At 43.7% G+C, this 22452-nt stretch overlaps 1 protein-coding gene across 1 annotated transcript in view; it reads right to left on the bottom strand.

Moving 5' to 3' along the window:
- Positions 1–4130: 4130 nt before the first annotated feature.
- The window catches only part of ISM2 (isthmin 2), a 30212-nt gene continuing 11890 nt past the window's right edge, over positions 4131–22452 (bottom strand). The window contains exons 2-6 of the mRNA XM_043986087.1: positions 17186–17431; positions 12330–12693; positions 10396–10536; positions 9875–9952; positions 4131–7324 (exon numbers count right to left, since the gene is read on the bottom strand). Coding sequence (XP_043842022.1) covers positions 6807–7324; positions 9875–9952; positions 10396–10536; positions 12330–12693; positions 17186–17431 — 1347 coding nt within the window. The 3' untranslated portion in view covers positions 4131–6806. The remainder of the gene's footprint in view (positions 7325–9874; positions 9953–10395; positions 10537–12329; positions 12694–17185; positions 17432–22452) is intronic.

The raw sequence follows: 22452 nt of genomic DNA, 5'->3' as shown, positions 1-22452 counted from the left end.
GTGTCCATCTGAGCTTGGAGCTGTGGGATAAAGAATCTCTGCCTAAGACAGTTGGTTTTCTTTGGATTTAGGATTAAGGAAAGTAAGATTAGAAGGAGTTTACCATCTATGTATGTTCCCATCCGTGGAATGGTTTGGAGAAGATGTAGTGTTTGGGTTTGGGTTTGGGTCGAGACAAATATTGTGTGAAATTGGATACAAAGACTAAAAATTCAGTTCCTGCTCTCAAAGAGCTTACATTTCTAGTGATACCTAATCAACTAGTGATGTGGGAATAACTCAAATGATGGATTCCAGTCCTTCAGACATTCCCCAGTTCTCCCTTCCATGCAGTGGGTGGGGGGAGAAATGTTTTACTTGTAATATAATTGAAAACGGAGTTTAGACTACAATCAAATGCTTTGGGGCCAGAGAGGGAAAGTACTTGCTATCTGGTCACTCTCAGAAGTAAAATCAAGGTAAAATGGTATATGGCACAAAGGCCAGTGGACTATGAACCCAGCATGGATTTTGGCACTAAATACATCATTTATTGGAATAGTCTGAGCCTTTCTGGCACTAAGGTGATTCTTCCTCTATTCAACTAGAAATGTAAGCTCGAGAGCAGGAACTGAATTTTTAGTCTTTGTATCCAATTTCACACAATATTTGTTTTTAAAACTTTCTGGCCGTTCACACTTGAAAATACCCAGACTCTCATGAGAGTATATTTCTGCTTGTCCAGAAGCCATGATGCTGGTGGCCAAGGCTTCAAAGTAAGCCACTCTCAACTTGGAAGCTCAAAATTCAGACCAAAAACAACTTTCTTAGGCTTGAATTAATTACTCAGCACTATGATACACTGGTAACCTCACTGGACTAGGAATCATGGAATCAGGTTTAAAGCTGTACAATCCCAACACACTGTACAGATGCCCGGACAGTTTATGTCAGTGATAACGGGCATCTGAATACAGGTCCTCTAACTCCCAAATTAGTGGGCTTGCCTTGTAATTCTATGGCCCTGGATAAATCAATCTTTAGCCTCCATTTCTTCAGTAGTTCCTAAATTATATATCTTCCTGGCTTATTATTGGTAGGATCAAATGGGGAAATAGAGGTTAAAGAGCTCTGTAACCATAAAATGGGCTTTAGGGGCAGCTAGGTGTTACATTGGATAAAGTGCTGGATCTGAAGTCAGGAAGACTCATCTTTCTGAGTTCAAATCTGACTTCACACACTGGCTGCGTGACCCTGGGAAAGTCACTTCACCCTGTTTGCCTCAGTTTCCTCATCTGTAAAATGAGCTGGAGAAAGAAATGGCAAACCACTCCATTATCTTTGCCAAGAAAACCCCAAATGGGGTCACACAACTGAAATGACTGAACAATGACCGTATGGTGATACAGAAAGGTAAACTATCATTGGGAACTATCCAAGATCTGTGCTTTGGATGTGGAGAATGAACCTCTTAGTGAAACAGTATCTCCAAGGCATTTGGAGTATCATCATTGGTATTTCCTATACTGACAACTTCTTGGAGAGAAATTACAAATAAACTCTTTAAGGAAAAGTTCTAGGTACTAGTCCCGAATCCTAGCCACACCATCTTCCAGGGAGATAGATGCCAATAGTGAACAAAAAACTTTTTACACACTATAGATGCTCAAATGATGTGGAAGGCTGATCAATGCACCTTAATGATATAAAGCAGAAATCTTTTATTTGTCTACTATTAATATTCCATCCCAACACCAAAAAAGCCCATTTCTTTTTCTCCTCAAGAGTTAAACCACGCTGCACCTTGTACCACAACTTAATTCTGAAATTAATCTAGTCAATTTGAAAACCCTAAATGGATACTGAAAATCCAATTAAAGTGGAGGAATCCCCTTTGGAGGTTGATGGAGTGAAGGAGAGAAGGGTCTGAAAAAAGTCTTTTGTATCTTGGGAGATGGAAAGAATCTAACTTTTTTTTTTTTAATCAGCTCCTAAGAGAAAGAAGGTATCAGTCCTAATACAGAAAAAAGTTGGACAGTATTTATTGAGCCAGGCTTTCTGAAAGACCAAGTTTTCTCAAAAGATGGAGGGAAGAATGTACTAGAACAGCTTTGGGGGAAATTAACTGGCAGATCTTGAAAGAGTGATTTTCAACAATTAGTCTATCGAGCTGCAAGGGACGTTAGCAGCCACCTAGTCCACTTCTCCCATGTTACAGATGAAGAGACTGGAACTCAGGTCAAGTGACTTGCGTAGGGTCACGGTGTCAGCAGACTTAGACATTTGTTTTGATAGGGCAAGGATGTCTATTTGGGTAAAAGTGGGATTAATAATGAGTGGGAGGGGGCGGGGCGGCGACTAGGTGGCGCAGTGGATAAAGCACCGGCCCTGGATTCAGCTGTGTGAGCCTAGGCAAGTCACTTAACCCCCATTACCCAGCCAAAAAAAATAATGAGTAAGGGGGGGCGGGCAGCTAAGTGGTGTATTAGATAAAGCACCAGCCTTGATTTCAGGAGGAACTGAGTTCAAATCTGGCCTCAGACACTTGACACTTACTAGCTGTGTGACCCTGGGCAAGTCACTTAACCCCCGTTGCCCCGCAAAAAAACAAAAAACAAAACAAACAATAATGAATAAGGGAAATTATCTTTGCTAAGACAGTGGGGTGATGGTGGCGGAATTAAGAATGGATTCAATTTCATAGCCATATTCTCTGGGTGTTAGCTTTAAACTATGCTTTCTTGGCAGTGCCAACCCACCCTTTTTCCAGGTTCTTTAATACCCCATTCCTATTTCACTTCATGAACATATGCTGTTCCAACCTGTAGGTGTTTGTGTGTCATCTATTTTCTTTTCTTGTTTTGGATAATTACTTTAAAGTCCTACCCATCCTCAACCCCATCGTGGTTCTCACAACTTGGGGGTCAGTTTCTTTTATCAGTGATTTGATGTGGTAGCAATTTAGTTTGTGTCCGATCTCACAGATTAAATTTAGTTTGGTCTACGAACAAATCACTTATTCCTTCATTGCTCCCAGTCAAGTCTAAGATTTATTAGTTACTTATCTTTTCACACTGGAAATTCTCTGAACTGACAAAATCACCCATCACCAAAAAAATCAGAACTTGGCATAGTAGAAATTAACAGTGTTTCAATTTACAAGGGAACAATGTTGCAAACCAATTGTCACAGGAGGCACCACCTCCAATCTGAAACATGCTAATGTTGCCAGGTTCATGAGACAAAAAGAACAAACGAATGGGGCAATCACCTGTCTTGTGCAATGTGCACAAATACAGACTGGAGTAAGAAGATAGCCAGCTAGCCAAAACTCCAGGGGGTGGCCCTTCAATACATCTTCCCTTAATATTACTCCCTAAAATTCTCCTGTTCCCTTCTCCAAGCACCAATACTTAAATAGCAACATGATCTCATCAATATGATCTTCAGTGATACAAATCACAACCAATCCATGCCTGCTCAGCCGGTGCAGCCCTTAACAATGTCTTTCCATAGATTTGTCTGCCCAATATGCTGGGTCACTTGAATTCTATTGACTTCTTGATACCATGAGCTGTTATGGCTCCCTCATCACACAACTAGAATATTTTTTTTTTAATCACAAAGGTATTTTATTATATCTTTTTTCTATCATACATTTCTTTATTCCACCTTTGTTTGCAGTGCGTTGAAAGCCCGTTCAAGGGCCCAGCATGTACCTCTGCCTGGCCTTTGGGGTGATCCTCAACTCCAGTTCTTCAGAGACTGTAATGCTCCATTGCTGGCACTGGAGTCAGGAACCCAGAGTTCTAGCCTAGCTCTTTACCCACGGACAAGGCAAACCACGTTTCCTTTCTGGGCTTTAGTTTCCTCACCAGTATGATGAGGGATGATCTTCAGGGCCTCTTCCTACAATTCAGTCATGATTCATCCTATAAAAGAGGGCAGGGAGGACCATGCAACTTGTCTTAACTGGTCTTAGCTGGGACATCTAGGTAGTGCAGTGGATAGAATCCAGGGTCTGGAATCAGGAAAACCTGAGTTCAAATTTGGTTTCAAACACTTATGAGTTGTGTGACCCTGGGCAAGTCATTTAACCTGTTTGCCTCAGTTTCCTCATTTGTAAAATGGGCATAACAATAGCACCTACCTCCCAGGATTGTTGTGACTATCAAATGAAATAATAATCGTAAAGTGCTTAGTACAGTGCATGGCACCTAGTAAGTGCTATATAAATGTTAGTTATTATTAGTGGGCCCTACTCTAACAAGAGGATCTGTGAAGTGGGGGCAGCCACCCCTTACATAAATAGGGGTTTATTTTTTGGCTTCTAGAACAGTCCCCTACACACTTGCTTTGGATATAGGGGCCAGGCTCAAAATTTAGTAGTCAGATGAATTGTCAGTTTTCAAATGAAGACAAAAGTGAGACAGGGGAGCAAGACAGGCCTTGAGACACCGGTTCCCATTATCAGTCATAGATGATAGAAAGTTCTCATAAGATCTTCTGAAAGAACTCGGAGAGGCAATCCCAACATATCTGGACTGGCACTTTGTAGGTCATGTTACAGGGCCAGTGGAAGCCCTGCCAGCCGACATTCCTTCCTCTCACCCCAGCCTAAGTTGGAGCAGGTGTAGGGGCAGCTGAGAAGACTGAGGGTACTCCAGGCAAGTACCATTGCTGCCCTGGGTGAGTACTCGCTAATGCAGCAAAGGAAATCAAGTTGCACATTTGCATGATTCAAATACACATGAATAGAGAATATATAAAAAGAAAGAAATGCCCTGTTGAGTGTGTTAGGTCAGATTTTGATGAAATTGCTACATGTGTGGCGATCTGGTGTCTGCCTCCCCTTGCCTCCCATGCCTCCTTGTTAAAGTGCAAAAAGGGCTTCAGGAGCCAAATAGCCAGTTGCCTTTGGATTGTTCCCCACTGCCCACATCTCCCTGTACGGTGAATCCCAAGCTTGCATAGGCTACCCTTAATGATGAGCGCTTCCTTTCAGTGCCCTCCTGAGAGCCTTAACAAGGCAGGCCCATAGGCTGTTCAAATCCACTTCAACCACCCACTGCTTACTGCTTTACCAGGCAGTGGTTGAAATAAAGTGCTTTATTGCTGAAGAGCCAAAAGGATCTCATTGCAACTCATTGAATCTCCTTTGCCCTCTTCCCTACCCTCCAAAGAACTTGGTAACAAGTGACAGCTGGGACTAAAGCAAGTTAACTAACCACAAATAGAAGCCACAAGACATTGCAACCCAGTATGGGAAAGAGGGACATCACAGAGCTGGAGTAAGATGACAGGAAGTGAGGGGCTCTTAGTTATGGGGAGGGGAATGGGAATGCAGTAGAGATTTTTACACCATTCGAAGTCAACTCTAGCCCCATCCCAGGTTTTGTAGCTATAACACCCACCCTTTTTCAATCCTGCTCTGTTCTGACATACAATCACATCATCACTCAGGCCTTCACATTCCCATTGTGGGAGTGGGGCTGGGAGCAAAATATCAATAGGAAGGAGAGCAGGTGTTGGAATCAGCATGAACATCCTCTTCTCTTCCCCAGTCTGGTAGCATTCCCTTAGCCCTAATCCAATCAGTCCAGCTCTTATCACCTTTCCTCCTCCCAACAAATTGAGGCCATATACCTGCTTTAAGCCATTAATGCCTTTGTGGGATTGCTTTGATGCAGACTAAGAAAGTATTGACCCAAGTATCCCAAGCATTCTGTGGCCTCAAGATGGCTGGCATCTTGCATTACTCTTCTTGTCCAGATGCCCACACAGCATTTCCCCCCCCCCAAACACTAGAGGTAAATTTCTAGTCTATTACCCTATTGGGGAACATGGGAGGGTGGTGGCAGTGAGGTACTCAGCCAGACTCTTGGGGGAGGGGTGGGGAGAGTGAATGAGGTATGTGTCCCATTACAGCTGGCTGAACCCAAAGTAACTGTCCCAGGGATGTCTGGCAGTGGCAATAATGTTTACCAGCCCTATTTGCTCAGACAGCTCATAAAAAAGAGAAGGAAGACATGGGGTTGGACAAATCTGAGTGACTGAGTCCTCCTGTCACTAGTCCTAAACCGACCCTCAATATGATCCTCAGATCCTCAGAGAGTTACTGGGGATGAAGGTGCTTTTCTCTAGTTCAGCTGAGGCACTCCTAAGATCTATTGATCAAGACTTAAGCTCCCAACCCTTCTTCCCAAGAAACTGGAATTTGGGTGGATGGTTATGCCAAAGCTTGTGTCCAAACAGATATGATGAGGACACAGGATCCTGGGAGTGGGAGGAAAACGGCCTTCAAAACAAAAATCTCCTTGCAGTGGGGCAAGTGAGAAAGACTGGGGAATGGGAGAACTGAACCCACAGAGCTATTAAGGGCTTTTTGAATGACATGCCCTTCTTTTCTCCACTCAGAACCCAAGAATGAGCTGATTTAAGACCAACCCTTCACTCACTGTTTCTCTCTCTCTCTCTCATACACACACACACACACACACACACACACACACACACACACACACACTCTTCCTTCACCTTCCATATTCCAAACAAGAAAGTGACAGGTGAAGCCAATCAACGGAGAAGTGAGACTTCTCACTCCACTAAACTGGGGGGAAACATGCAAGGATCAGAGATGCCCAGGAAAACCTTCCCCCATCGAGCACCTTGGCACAAATACCCCAATTATGAGGTGTTCTTACCCTACCCTTTTCCAGACATTCTTAGGAAGCAGCCAACAGTACGCCATCGCCTCTGGCCCAGCCACAGAGACAAAGCCAAGCATTCATCCATCCTCCATCTTTTGGGCCTCCCTGACCCTCTGGTTAATACTCTTTGGCCTCCTGCAACTGGGCCAGGTATTCATCCTCAGGTGGGTTGTCAGCACAAGCCCGCCCATTGTTTGGGGGTCGTGCTGCATGGTAGCGGCTCCAGTCACCTTTGCATAGGATCCAAGGCAGCGTGTCCACCTTGAAGTGCAGCTCTGGGGAGAAGTCGGTGCTGATGAGGTCAGGTGCACCAGCCCCCTTCCCACGAGTCAGCAGCCGACTGCCTTCATCATAGCAGCAGTGCTGGGCAGCCAGTGTGGTACTGTCCAAAGAGAGGAGGGAGCGCAGGCAGAAGCGGGCAGTCGGCTGATAGACATCCAGGCGTTCCTTGGGGCCACTTGCATCCCTCCAGCGGAAGCTTCTGCCTTGTTGCTCATCTGGCAGGCTCACAGCACTGTACACAGCTTCCAGAGGGTAGGCACATGGGCAACTGGGCAGGTCTGTCAACACCTTACTCATGTATTTAGCCAGGAAGTCGCTCTTGCAGTTTAGCCACTTCTCACAGCTGTCCACATCTGGACAGAGGGAAGGGGAAAAGGGAAAGAGTCCAGTTTGACTACTTAGCACAACGCCTTATAGATAGTCAGTGTTCAATAAATGTTCATGGGGAAATGAATGAGTGGGAAACCATCATAAAGCATCCAGCAGTCCTTACGAACTTAGCAATGAGAGCTTACCCTTGTAAAAGTCTTTAGCCCTTAAAGGACTTTCCCCCTAAACTGCTGTCAAGATAACTCTGGGGGCAGAATCATCGTAAGAGGCTAATTGGGCAAACTTCAGTGGGAAACACTCCTCTCTCCTTCCCCAGCTCCTCAAATTCCTACTCAGGAAGAAGACGTCCAAGCAAACCTACTGTAGCCACAGCTGGGGAGAGACTGCCCTTCTTTCTCAGGACCACCAGGGCAATAAGGTCCTTTCAGGCAACCACAGAATTCCAGAGCTGGCAGAGACCTCGTGAGATTATCTAGTCCAGTTCATATTACCAGGAGCACGTACTGCTCTGCTCTATCACCAGTCAAGTAGCCCGTGGCTGAACACCTCCAACATCAGTGGGGACATTAACTTGCAGACGTGTCCCATTTCACTGTGGAGCTGCTCTAACTATTAGGAAGAGAGAGCAGGTTTGGTACCTGAGCAGGGAACTTCATATATAGGACCTCGGACATACATCTTAGGGAATATCCCTGAAAGGAGGTATTCTGGGAGAGAAGGAAGAGCTGTATCCCACATGGGCAGTTGTTAAAAGAGCTAAAGTGGGAGCAGCTAGATGGCGCAGTGGATAGAGCACCAGCCCTGGATTCAGGAGGACCTGAGTTCAAATCCGACCTCAGACACTTGACACACTGGCTGTGTGACCCTGGGCAAGTCACTTAACCCCAATTGCCTCACCAAAAAAAAAAGAATAAATGGCCTAGTTTGCTTTCTCAAAAGAGAAGGGGAAGGGGAAGAAGATCCTCAGAGTTTCTCACCTTGAAAAATATGAAGTATGCCAATGCTATGATGACCTCACTGTCCTTGGAATTTAGGGTTTAGTTTGTATATTTGAAATTTGCTGATAATATCTGTTAGCAGGAGGTACCATCTCCCCGCCTCTCAAGTCATCAGTCGGTGTTCTCTAAAGTAAAACCTGGCGGCCCAAGGCAGGAGTGACCTTGCCCCTCTGATTGAATGAGGAGGAGGAAACTGAGGGCCTCAGAGGAGCAGCTCAGTCCCCTGTCCCCTTTCCCTGCTCATACTGGATTCTGTTCAGCTTCCCTTAGGGGCTGGGTAGGAAGAGTAGTGGCTAGCCTGGGACTCCTAGGTCTTTCCTCAAGGGAAGGAAAACCTTGCTAGAATGAGGAAGCCGTGGGGCTCACAATGACTGATCTGGCCATACTACCTCTTAGGGCTACTCTAAATGGAATAGACTGTCTGGAAAGAGACTGTGTTTGGTCACTGATACAGAAGGTCTCAAGAAAAGGCTGCCAGATGACAGGTGGACCACATGACCTAAAGGTCAAAGCTCAAAGAATCAAGGATTTAGAGCTGGACGGGACCTCAGATACTATCTAGTTTAAATCTTCTATTTTACAGAAGAAAACTGGGGCATAAAGAGTTTAAATAATGTGTCCAAAAGGGCATATGGAAAGTCTGAGGTAGGATTTGAACCCCCATTTGCTTGCCCCCAAGTCCAGGGCCTACCCACTATCCTATGGTGCCTCTGGAGAGGTGAGAGGCAATACTGTCGTTCAGTCATGTCTGACTCTGTGACCCTGGATAGGGTTTTCTTAGCAAAGATACTAGAGTGAGGGCAGCTAGGTGGTGCAGTGGATAAAGCACCAGCCCTGGATTCAGGAGGACCTGAGTTCAAATATGACCTCAGACACTTGACACTTAATAGCTGTGTGACCCTGGGCAAGTCACTTAACCCTTATTGCCCTGCAAAAAAAAAAAAAAAAGATACTAGAGTGGTTTGCCATGTCCTCCTCCAGTGAATTAAGACAGAGGTTAAGTGGCTTACCCAGGGTCACACAGCTACTGAATGTTAGAGGCTGAATTTGAACTCAGTTCTTCCTGACTCCAGGCCGAATGCTCTATCCACTGAACCACCTCCTTGCCTCCAAGAGGTAATCTAGTGTATTGTAAAGAACACTAGACCTGGGATGTCAGATCTGGGTCTGTTGTCAAATCCTGACTCTCATACCAGAAAGCTATGTGACCTTGAACAAGTCATGTAACTTCTCTGTGCCTCAGTTTCCTCATCTGTAAAGCAGTGATAATTACATTATCCTTAATAATATGAGACACTGCCTGCCTCAGAGGGTTACTGTGAATAAAGTGTTTAAACTTCAAAATGTGATGTAAATATGAATTATTTACTCTTTCCAGACTGGGAAGGAAAACAAGGGTCTTTGTGAGCAGCTCAAGCCTTATCAGAGGACTCCTACATTATTATTTGAGTGAGGAGAGCTCTCTTATCCATGTGAAGTTTCACAGTCATGAATCTATCTCTCTCCCTCCACTCCTTGCTCCATTCCCCACCCCCACCTCAATTCCCCTAGCTGGAGGCGGAATCCTGTACTGACCTGAGCCAAGCATCTGGGTGTCATTGTGGACTTCAGGCAGCCAGTCCTCACTGGGAAAGCCCGTCTTGCTTTCTGTTCCTTTAATGAAAATGAAAATCAGTGCAAAGTAGTGACCTCTCCCCACTCCAAGTCACTTAACCCTGCCAGACTTTTGAACCCATAATCCTATTCCTCAACAAGGAAGCCCCAGAGGGTTGGAAAGGTAGACTTGGGGATTGGGGGTGAGAGCAGGACAAGACTAAAACTATACCTGGAGGGTAATAGAGCCAGTGGATAATCTCAGTAGCTAGGCAGTACCCTTTGTCATTTCCACAGTTCACTGGGAAGATCCAACGGGACCCAGGCTAAGTCTAGGAATTCCTGAACCTAATATGGGACTGTATTCCTTGTTCTCTCCCCACACCCCCAAGCATTATGCCCTCCTTACCACCATTTCAACACAGAACACCCAATTCTCTAGGGCATTTAGCCTATAAACTCATCCACACTAGCTTCCCCCTTCACAGGACCCACAATCTCACCTGCGCATCGAGGCAATTCACACATACGAGACTCTGTGGCTGTACAGGCATAGCCACAGGAGCGAGTCCTCTTCTGGGTGCCACTGCTGCAGGTAACACTGCAAGAGGACCAGCGGCTCCATTCTTCTTCCACCTCATAATCTGGGAGCAGAAAGAGGAGAAGATGATAGAAACAGGAGGGATGAGGGATGGTCTAGGTAAATTAGGATGGAATGAGGGATGGTGCAAGGAAGGACCCTTTGGAGTATTTTAAAAAATAAATGTATAGATTCTTTTTTTGGGGGGGGGTGAGGCAATTGGGGTTAAGTGACTTGCCCAAGGTCACATAGCTAGTAAGTGTCAAGTGTCTGAGGTCACATTTGAACTCAGGTCCTCCTGAATCCAGGGCCAGTGCTTTATCCACTGCACCACCTAGCTGCCCCTCCCCACATTCTTAATGCCAGAAAATTCCATTTTCCATTGCATGTAGGTATTCTATTTTGTGATAAGCTGTATGTGTTACAGTAAAGATCTGAAACCCTGAATGAAGCTACATTTTTTTTTCATTATAACTGGGCTGCTCACAAATGAAACTTGTTGGGGGCCCATCAACTCTCTTGTGAGACCCTTACCATGCTCATAGCTCTAATGTAGATGGAGTCAGAAGCTCTCCCTGGTATAACCCCAGCACCTTGCATATATAGTAATGGATGCCTAATAAATGATTATTGGCTGATTGATTGGTGCCTAATAAATACTGATTTGTCAATTCATGGAAATGATTTCGCTTCCAGATTCACCTGTTAGACTGCTAGGTGAATTTGAGGGTCTAGGAAAGTTTCATGCTTACCTGCTTAGAGATAAGATCTCATTGGTCATCTATATACTGTAAACTTCTTAAGAGAAGGAATTGTTATTTTTTCTTTCCATCTCTGGCACCTAGCATAGTGCTTGGCAGAGGAGGCATTTAATAAATGCTTGTTTATTGATTGATTCTTGTCCTACCTTTGTCAGTGACTTCATGGCCTTGAACAAATCACTCCAGTTGGAAAGGAGGCTCCCCACCAGAAGGTCAGCCAACAGTTGGAAGGTTTTTTTTAGCCTCTGCAGCTCTTAAAGAGAGAGGCCACCATTCCAGTTGCCTCCCGCTCCACTCATGGTGTAATGCAGTGGGGTCAAACTTGAATTGAAACAGGCCACTAGACCATACACAAGGATTCTTGCAGGCACATATTGATTTAGCTCTTAAATGTAATATTATTTAAGTTTTATTGTTTTTTATTTCTGTTGTTAGATATTTCCCAATTACGTTTTAATCTGGTTTGGGCTCCACTCTGAAGCATTTTGGGGCACATGCAGCCCTTGGGTTGAATGTTTGACACCTCTGGTGTTATGGATAAAGAGTTGGCCTCAAAGCCAGGAAGACCTGGGATCAAGTCCCACTTCTGACACATAGCTGTGTGACCCCGGTCAGCTATTTAACCTATCAATATGGAGGTAACTCTCTAAGACTATAAGTTGCAGAGAAGATTCCAGGGGTGACCTGCATTGGTAGTGGGAGTTATTTCACTCAGAAGTTTTCTATATCAATTAAATCCTTGGTCTGGTCCCTATCTCGAATTCTTGATACAATCTACTATGGCACAGAGGTCTTGTGATATTGTAGATTTAAAACTCAAAGGATCTTCCCTAATTTTACAAATGAGGAAACCGAGGCTAAGACAGGTTAAGTGACTTTCCTAGGGCAACACAGAACATAGGGTTCATGTTAAATCAAGAATCATTTGATTGAGTTAATTATCATTATCATCATTATTTTATGCCCAATCCACAGAACGGGTGATCTCTCCAACTCTGTCCTTTCCCCATGACACTCTGCTTTCTCTCCTGGACCCCTCTTCCTCAATTGGAATGTCCCAAGGAGATGTACAATCCCCAGTGCATTGTGTACTCACCATAGTTATATTTCTCCATGAAATCCCAGGTCTTTGGGGTCGGCCACCTCTGATTCCAATTGCTTCCAACTCCACTCAACACGGGCTCTTCCTCTTCCTCTTCCTCTTCTTCTTCCTCCTCCTCATATTCTGTTGCATAGTCTTCCTCATTGTCCTCCTTTCCCTCTTCCTCTTTGAGGGTTTTTCCCTCTGGTTGGGGCCCAGATCCTCCCTCCTCACCCTCTGTATAGCCCCAAAACAGAGGCCAGAAGAGCTCTTTGGCAGGGAGCCAGCTGGGGGAGCCCAAGGACCAGTAATCACTGGTTTCTGTCAACAAGTCCATCTCCATCTCAGCCTGCAGGTCATCTACCACCTCAATGGTCACCTGGGTGGGGGGGATGCCAGGTTGGGCAGTCAGGGAGATCTCAGCAGCAAAACTGCCACTTCTGTCCACAACAATAGTAATGGAATAGTACTTTACAGTTTACAAAATACTTTCAAATACAGAATCTCATTTGTGCCTCAGGATGACCCTAAAAGGGAGGCAAGATAGCTGCAGGACCATAGAGTTTGAGCTTAGAATGACATCTAGTTCAAGCCCCTCATTTTCCATAAGGAATGTGAAGCCAAGAGAGAGTGAATTGCCTAGAACTATGCTTGTAATATTTTTTCCCCTGTATCTGTTTTTAAGTGATTTCTTTTGTTTGTTTTTTGTTTTGTTTTGTTTTATTTTTTTATGGTGAGGTAATTGGGGTTAAGTGACTTGCCCAGGGTCACACAGCTAGTACGTGTCAAGTGTCTGAGGCCATATTTGAATTCAGGTCCTCCTGACTCCAGGGCCGGTGCTCTATCCACTGGGCCACCTAGCTGCCCCATAAGTGATTTTTTTTTTTTTACATTGGCTCTCTATCTCCTCTAGGATCAAATACAAAATCCTGTTTAGCATTCCAAGCCCTTCATAAGCTACCAGCCTTCTACCTTTCTAGGCTTCCTGCATCTTATTTCCCACTATGTATTTTCTGATGCAGTGACACTGGTCTCTTGGCTGTCCCATGAACAAGACACTCCATTTCTTAGCTCTGGGTGTTCGGGTGGCCACCCCTCGTGCCTGGAACGCTTTCCCTCCTCCAGTCCTCTTACTGACCTCCCTGGCTTCCTTTGAGTCCCAAATAAAATCGCATGTTGTCCAGGAAGCCTTTGCCAACATTTCTGTTCTTTCCTTTTTTTTAAAACTGGACAATGGGGGTGGCTAGGTGGCGCAGTGGATAAAGCACCGGCCCTGGATTCAGGAGTTCCTGAGTTCAAATCCAGCCTCAAACACTTGACACTTACTAGCTGTGTGACCCTGGGCAAGTCACTTAACCCCATTGCCCCGTAAAAAAAAAAAAAATTAAAACTGGACAATGAGGGTTAAGTGACATGCCCAGGGTCACACAGCTACTAGGCAATTAATGAATGCTTACTGATTAATTGTCCGAGCTCATATAGGTAGTAAAGGGCAGTTAGAATCTGAACTCACTTTCTCTGGCTCCAAATCTGGCATTCTTTCTTACTTTAGCAACTTGCCTTCCTCACAATGGTTGTGGTGAAGATACAAGGAGGAAAGTGCTATATTAATGTGATATCATCAATCAAGGTGATATTATTATTGCCCTTCCTGGAGAATGGTGTTGTTTCTGGTGTATTCAGGCCATGGCAAGGAGTTACCAGTGTTGGAATATCCTTGAGCACAGTTAGCCTCACTTTCTTCTTGAAGGCTCAATTTCCTCATCTGCAAAATGAGTAAGTGTCCAGCCTTGGATACCTACTAGCTATATGTCTGAGAAAGTCACATAATCTCTGCTTCAGTTCCCTCATCTGGAAAATGCAGGATAATAGCACCTACCTTCCAAAGTTGTTGTGAGGATGTCAGTTCATTTGAATAATGAATGTGGGGAAGTGATTGCATTATTTGAATTTTCACTGCATATTTCTATTGGACTGAAGCCAATGATCATGTTTTTACATAATTATAAATTTGAATAGTGTGAATTCCACATATCTGACCACTGCACAGGATTGTTATTTGTACTAATTGGAACCTAGCTATCATATCTGTAAAATACTATATAAAGTGGGGCAGCTAGATTGCGCAGTGGATAGAGCACTGGCCCTGGAGTTAGGAGTACCTGAGTTCAAATCCGGCTTCAGACACTTAACACTTACTAGCTGTGTGACCCTGGGCAAGTCACTTAACCCCAATTGCCTCACTAAAAAACAAAACAAAACAAAACAAAAAAAACTACATAAAATGCTAGTTTTTGTTGACTATTATTATGATAATACCTGTGCTATTGAGAACAGCTCCTTACCTTATAAATCCCGAAGTACTAGGCAAACATGATCTGATATTATTATCCCCATCTTACAAATAGGGAAGTTGAGGTTCATAGTTAATCTTAACTAAGATCACATAGTTGAGCCAAGACTACAACACAGGCATCTTGATGTGAGCCCAGTGCTCTTCCATCTTAACTCCCTCCTCTCAGTCCCATCAGAGGGAAAACAGGGACAAGGGAGAAAAGAAGGAATGAATGGAAGGTTCTCCTTTAACCTTTAAAGGCAAAGGGTGGGGGTAGTTTTCAGTTCCAACCCCTATGGCTTGGGAAATAATGAATCTTTCTAGGGCAAACTGAGAAGAGATTGCTACAGCTTTTCATCTGTTGGGAGCACTATCTGAGATAAAGGCCAACAGAGACTAACTGAAATAGCTTGAGTCTGGGAGACAGCTGGGGTTCTAGTTACAACCCTGCCACTGTGTGACCCAGGGAAGAATCTGAATCCTCTGGGCCAACATTTCCTTCTCTGCGAGACAGAGATTCTAATACTGCCTACTCTTTCTCTCTTCCAGGGCATGATTGTGAGTGACTTTAGGGACCTTAGATATCATCTAGTGGAACCCCCTCGTTTTAAAAATAAGGAAACTGAAGCCTAGAGAGGCTAAATAAGTGGTAAAGCCAAGATTCAAACCCAGCCTTCTGATTTCAAATCTAATGATCTTTCCATCAACCATGTTAAGAAATGACTTAGAAAAGTAATGGGTAGTGGTAATATTATGTTATGATACAGTATAATATGATATTTGTAACATATAATACAAGTATGCTACAAAATATGACTATAATTATATATACTTACATATTAGAATATAACACAATTATAGTATAGAATAATACAACATATTTATATAATAGAAACATATTAATTATATTATATTACATTACATCATGGGACTTTTGCCCACCATTTCTAGAAGCACTGATCAAAGGGTTGAAACTTGGAATGAACTTTAGAGATCATCCCCCTTTCTTTTTTTTTTTTTTTGTGAGGCAATTGGGGTTAAGTGACTTGCCCAGGGTCACACAGCTAGTAAGTGTTAAGTGTCTGAGGCCAGATTTAAACTCAAGTCCTCCTGAATCCAGGGCCAGTGCTCTATCTACTGTACCACTTAGCTGCCCCTCCCCCTTTCATCTTAACTCTGGGATAAATTTAAACTCATAGATAGGGCTGCTTCTAGACTTTTCAGGTCATGGTTAAGAATTACCAAAATTAGAATTTACCTTATCTAAGTAACTCAGCCCTTGATGGTTTCCTCCTTATGCCAAGCTCTAGCCTACCCAGAAAGAACTCAATGCCCAAGCCACATTCCCTCAACTTTTCTCCCTATCTCCATCCCTGCCAGCTGAGTGTGAGGCTGATGGGGAAACAAAGCCTGCACAAAAAAGTCCTTGCAGCCTGCAGTGGAATTCTACATTTCTGGTCCCCAGCTTCAACCAAGCTTGAACACTGCCTGTCTGAAGGAAAAAAAGAATTTGAAACAGTCTGAGGTTCCATAGGACTGGATTCACAAGGTACTCTACTCCGCTATTTGGTCTTCCCTACATCTGGTAGTAAATAGGAGCCAGGAAGCACTTTGGTATAAGAGGCAGATAGCTCCCAAATTTTCTCAGGCTGAGGAATAACAAATTACTTTTTTTTTTCAGGGCAATGAGGGTTAAGTGACTTGCCCAGGGTCACACAGCTAGTAAGTGTCACATGTCTGAGGCAGGATTTGAACTCAGGTCCTCCTGAATTCAGGGCCAGTGCTTTATCCATTGCTCCACTTAGCTGCCCCAGCAAATTACATTTTCAAGTGTGCATAGTTTGAGGCAGGCTGTATAGTAACATGAGTACTAGATTTGGAGTCAGGAAATCCAAGTTTTAGACTTGGGTCCAATAGTTGCTAGTCTTGTGACCCTGGAGAAGTCATTTAACCTCTTTGAGCCTCAATTTCTTCAACTCTAAAAGTAGAGATAATACAAATTGTATTGCCTATCTCATGAGAGTGTTTGAAGAAAGCCCTTCACAAACCCTAAAGCAATTTATATGTATATAAATTACTCTAAAGTTCTTTATCCCTGAACCAATTTGTATGGGATGGAAAGGAGAGGACTCTAGCCTCCATTTCTAGAAGCACTGATTATAAGATTGAAATCTGGAAAGAATTTGAAAGATTCCACCTCCTTCATCTATTATCCTCTATTATCCTCCAAAGCACGCAGAGGTGGTTATTTGAATGAGGACACCCGGGGTCCAAGGATGATGGGATTATAGACTTACAGATGGAAGGGACCTTAGAAGTCACCTAGTGCAAGCCCCCTGTTCTACAGATGAGGACACTGAGTCCAGGGAAGTGAAGGAACTAGTCCAAGGTTGCACGGTATCCAAGATTTGGAGTCATGGTCCGTAATTCCAACCCCAGGGCTCCTTCCACTTGACCATACTGCCTCCCAGATGAGTTCATTCTCTCCCCTACTCCACCCCACTCCATTCTCTGACCCACCTTCCCAGACACTCACCTGGATGTTGGGGTTTTGGGCACTGAGATCTACGTCAGCCAATCCTGGAAGGCTCTGCAGTTCCGATAAGAAGGGAGAAGTTTCCTGTGTAGTAGGGGGTTCACCATCCTTTGGGCCTTGAAGGGTTGGGGTCACCAGCTGGGATATGTCAAGGCGTTTATGTCGACGTAGTCCGGCTTGGTTCCTGGTCTGGGAGGACAGTGGTGCCTCCTCCTGGGGTAACCTGGGACCAGGTGAGGTAGAAACCTGAGGAAATGAAGAGGCAGCCAGGAAAAGGGTCAAGGACCCCTCCTAGAGAGCAGAGATTTTAATAAAGTCACTGGTGGCTGACTAAGAGGTGATGAAAACACTGTATTTGGATGAAGGATGCCTAAATTCTAATCTTAGACTCTACTACTAACTTACTAGATGATCTTGGGTAATTTCTGCAATGGCCTTGAGCCTCAGTTTCCCCTTCTGGAAAACGGGGACCTGCTGTACCTACTTTGAAGAAGTTCTGCAAGGATTAAATCAAATGATGAATTTGAAAGGGCTTTGGAAATTGTAAGCAGTGGGGGCAGCTCGGTAGCGCAGTGGATAAAGCATCAGCCCTGGATTCAGGAGTACCTGAGTTCAAATCCAGCCTCAGACACTTGACACTTATTAACTGTGTGACCCTGGCAAGTCCACAAAAAAAAAAAAAAAAAAAAAGAAAAAAATTGTAAGCAGTTATATTAATGAAAGGTATAAATGATGATTTTCAGAATTCACTCATCAAATGCTTACTGAAGGGGGCAGCTAGGTGGCACAGTGGATAAAGCATGGGCCCTGGATTCAGGAGGACCTGAGTTCAAATCTGACCGCAGACACTTGACACTTACTAGCTGTGTGACCCTGGGCAAGTCACTTAACCCTCATTACCCTCCCCCCCCCAAATGCTTACTGAAGTAGTTATTCTATATATGTCATTGTGGGGGATGGAAAAGGGAAAATGATATTGCTCTTGACCTCAAGATGCTGTTCTAATCCCAGTAAGAAAGTCTCTGATTTAGTAGCAACACAGTGACTCCACACACAGTAGAAACTCGACAAATGTTTAACAAAGCAATCAATTGCCTGTAGAATATAAGGTCTGGAAAGGGAGTTTAAGAGATCTAGTCTAACAGAGATGAAGAAATGAAGGCCCAGAGAGGTTAACTGATTTGCTCAGGGTCACACAGCTACACAGCCACAACTAGAACCCAAGTATATTGCTCCCTGTCCAGTGCCCTTTCCACTACACCATGCTGTTGTCACTATTATTACTTCCAATGGATAACAGCCAATTTGGTCCTCTCCCTTCCCACTAGGAGTCCTTAGAACCCCTGAATAAGGAGGATTTGAGAAAGGGCACAAGGGGACAGAATGTCTGAATATTTTCACTACCTTCCTAAACACTACCATGCACCACTACCACCAGCACTACCAGAGTGAGCTGTACATTGTTGCCCCCCAGTTGACTGTGTATGCTGGGCATTTGAAGTAGAAGAAATTTAACTCAAGAGTTTTGGCTTGTTGGTGAAGAGAATAGTTATGGAAAGAGACATTTATTTATCTTATCCCATCTCTCTCTTCCCTCCTCCAACCCTATCTTGTCTCTCTCCATTCCCATCCCTCTCCTTCTGTCCCACCACCATTCTACCCCGAAGCCTCCACCTCATCTTCTATCCTATACCCCACATCTTTCCTTTCCATCCCATTATATCTTTATCCCTCCCACATGAATCCATCTCTCTTCTCCTTAAACCTTAGTCCATCTCTCTTCTCTTCTTCATTACCCAATTCTCCTTCTCCTTCTATATCTATCTATCCCCATCCCATGCTTTTTCTCTTTCACATATCTTCATCCTATCTTTCTTCTTCCCACACCTCTATTCCATCTCTCTTCTCCTTTCTACAACATTACTCCTTTTCTTTGTTCTTCTCCCTTCTTCTCTCTTCTCTCGTCTTCTCTTCTCTTCCCTTCCCTTCTATATTCTCCTATCTTTCTCCTCTCTCACATACCACAGAAGCATGAAACCTCAGAGTTGGAAGGGACCCCTGTACCATCTAATCTAACCAGTACTCAGTATCAGAAAAAGAATCTTGGCTAGTTTCTTCTCTGATTCCCCTTTTTTATCCTCAGAATTCTGTCATTTTACCTGAACCCTCTATAGTTGCTGATGTTGTCTTCATAATAATTTGTGATATTAACCCAACACTTCCCCACATACATGCTATCCTCCTCTGCTGTTTTGGGATGCTTATCTATACCTCAGACTAACTCCTAGACACTTCTATCCAGAAACTTCACAGGTGGTCCAGATAATTAACAATAGTTAGCAATTTTCAATTGATCCTCACAATAATTCTGTGAGGTATGTGCTAATATTATACCCATTTTGCACATGAGGAAAGTGAGACTGAAAGAGATCAAATGACTTGCTCAGAGTCATGCAGCTCGTAAGTGACTGAGGTAAGATTCAAACTCTGGTCTTCCTGACACCAAGTACAGCACTGTATCCAGTGTGCTACTTTGCTGCCTCAAAATAACATAATGGTAGAATTTAGCAGAGAAGATAAAACTTAAAATGAATCCATGAAGTTTTGCATGACCCTTATCACCTTCTGTCTCGACTATTACAATAAGCTTGTTGGTAGGTCTGTCTGCCTCAAGTCTCTCCCTACTTCAATCCATCCTCAATTTAGCCATCAAAGTGATTTACCTGAAGCACAGGTCTGACCATGTTACCCCCTCCTCCCTTACTCAATAGACTTCAATGGCCCCCTATCACCTCCAAATGTAAAGGTAAAATAGATAGGCCTTGGCAACAGATCGGATGAGGGGCGGGGGATGCAACTGTGAGGAATTCAGGATGACTCCTGAGTTGCAAACCTGAGGCACTGCGGGGATGATGTTGCTCTCTACAGTTATAGGGATGGTAGGACCTGGAGGGGATTTAGAGGGAAAGATAATGAGTTTGTTGAGATGAAGCTGTATGTGGGGAGGCGCACCCCAGTCTAGATTAGAACACTGCCCCTTTTCTTAGAGTTTCAGGAAAATCTCTTGGGGACAGGATCTCTGTGAAGACTTAAGAGAAAACAAAGAGTTTGAGAAAGTTTCTCTCACCTACTAATCCAGTGCTTCAGCCCCAAAATCAAACTCTCCCCAAATGCTGGTGGGGAAAGTGGTGACTATAGAACATGTATAGGATGTCTTAAGGGTCCATGCATTGGAGAATGGCTGAACAAATTATGTCATGTTATTATGTTATTGCTCAATAAAAAAAATTATTAAATTGAATATTACTAAAGGGTATCATTGCTCCATAACAACTGACAAAATGGATAGTTTCAGGAAAATTCGAGAAGACTTAAATGAAATGACGCAGAATAAAATAAGCAGAATTAGAACAATTTATACAATAATCACATTATACAGAAAAACAACTTCAAAAGACTTGAGAATTCTGATAAATGCAATGATCAATCTCAGTTCCAGAGGACTGATAATGAAGCATGCTGCCCATCTCTTGGCAGAGACATGATAGACTCAAGATGCAGAAGACAACATAATTTGTTTTGTTTTGTTTTGTTTTTTTGTTTGTTTTTGGTGAGGCAATTGGGGTTAAGTGACTTGCCCAGGGTCACACAGCTAGTAAGTGTTAAGTGTCTGAAGCTGGATTTGAACTCAGGTACTCCTGAATCCAGGGTCAGTGCTTTATCCACTGCGCCATCTAGCTGCCCCGACAACATAATTTTAAACACAAATATGGGAATTTATTTTTGCTTGAGTATACATTCATTATAAGGGCTTCCTTTTCCCTTCTTTCTTTTTTTTCCAGTAGGAAGTGGGAAAGAAAATGAGTTAAGATAGGAAGATAGTTTAAAAAAAGAGAGAAATGAAACAAAAGAGACTTTTTTTAAAATGCAGAGAAAAAGAAGGCAAGTCAGAAAGAAGCACAGACAAACAGGACAACTTTGAAAACTACAGGTTGAACTTACTATATACTTTTTTGTTTTTGTTTTTGTTTTGCAGGGCAATGAGAGTTAAGTGACTTGCCCAGGGTCACACAGCTAGTAAGTGTCAAGTGTCTGAGACTGGATTTGCATTCCTTTTTTTTTTTCCCCCAGGCAATGGGGGTTAAGTGACTTGCACAGGGTCACACAGCTAGTAAGTGTTAAGTGTCTGAGGCCGGATTTGAACTCAGGTACTCCTGAATCCAGGGCCAGTGCTTTATCCATTGCACCACCTAGCTGCCCCCACTTACTATAAACTTTTTTTTAAATTAAGTTGTTTTTAATAGAGATCTGAATTTCTATGTACAATACTCTTTTTTTTCTGTTCTATTACGAATATAAAATGATCCATTTTATTTGGTGTTTTAAGTTTAGAATAGTGTAAATGTTAAGCCTTCAGTGACCACAGCATGTGTTTCCAGTGAGGCCCAGCAGAGGTCTCTCTACTTCCCTCAGGAGCAGCCTTTCCCAGGAGCCATCTCAACTCCAGTTAAAAGAAGCTGGGGATGGTCAATCCAAAGGAAAATTCTTCAGCCCCGTCAGTTGTCCCCAAGGCCAGAAAGTTTCCCTTCCATAGGCACACAAGGTGCATTTGTTCAGTGTTCCTGCTCTTTCTGAAGGTTCCCTAAATGGTGCACCCACATTAGCCTGCAAGTTGCTAGCAGGATCTTGCCTGTGTGAATAGCCCATGGCTGTTGCTGATACAGGATCACTTAATTGCAAGGCTGCAAGCTCATAAAGACATCCCAATGAGAAGGATGACACTGTCCTCCAGGGGAAATGCCCTGTGGCCCTTTCACTTCTGACTTCCCTGGGTGTTGCTGTCCAACACTCAGGCACACTTGGGTGCACTCACACTGACAGGTAGGGAGAGGTATCACTCTTCCCATTTTACTGATGGGGGAGACTGGCATTGAGAAAAGTTGTGGCACATGACTGCAGTTCCAGGCTGTTATGCCCTTTGAAAGCAACATTTAGTGCCTTGAATGCTCTTACTGGCCCTTCCATTGATACCAGAAGAAAATCTAACTACCTGTGATTCGAAGTCACTCCTCACTGAGCCTTCAATACAACCTCACTTTCCTCCCTAACTCAAAAGAAATCTAGGGATCTCCCCTTTGAGAAAGTGTTGACCATAGTTTAGATGAAAACATGCTGGAGGATATGCTATGATCAGGATAGGATCTGCGGGGGTCCCCCCCCCAACCTCCTACATATACACGTGTGGACACATCCTATCATGCAGGCAT

This window comes from Dromiciops gliroides, chromosome 2 (assembly GCF_019393635.1).
Source record: "Dromiciops gliroides isolate mDroGli1 chromosome 2, mDroGli1.pri, whole genome shotgun sequence".
Classification (NCBI taxonomy): domain Eukaryota; kingdom Metazoa; phylum Chordata; class Mammalia; order Microbiotheria; family Microbiotheriidae; genus Dromiciops; species Dromiciops gliroides.
This window is presented reverse-complemented; position numbering and strand designations above follow the sequence as displayed.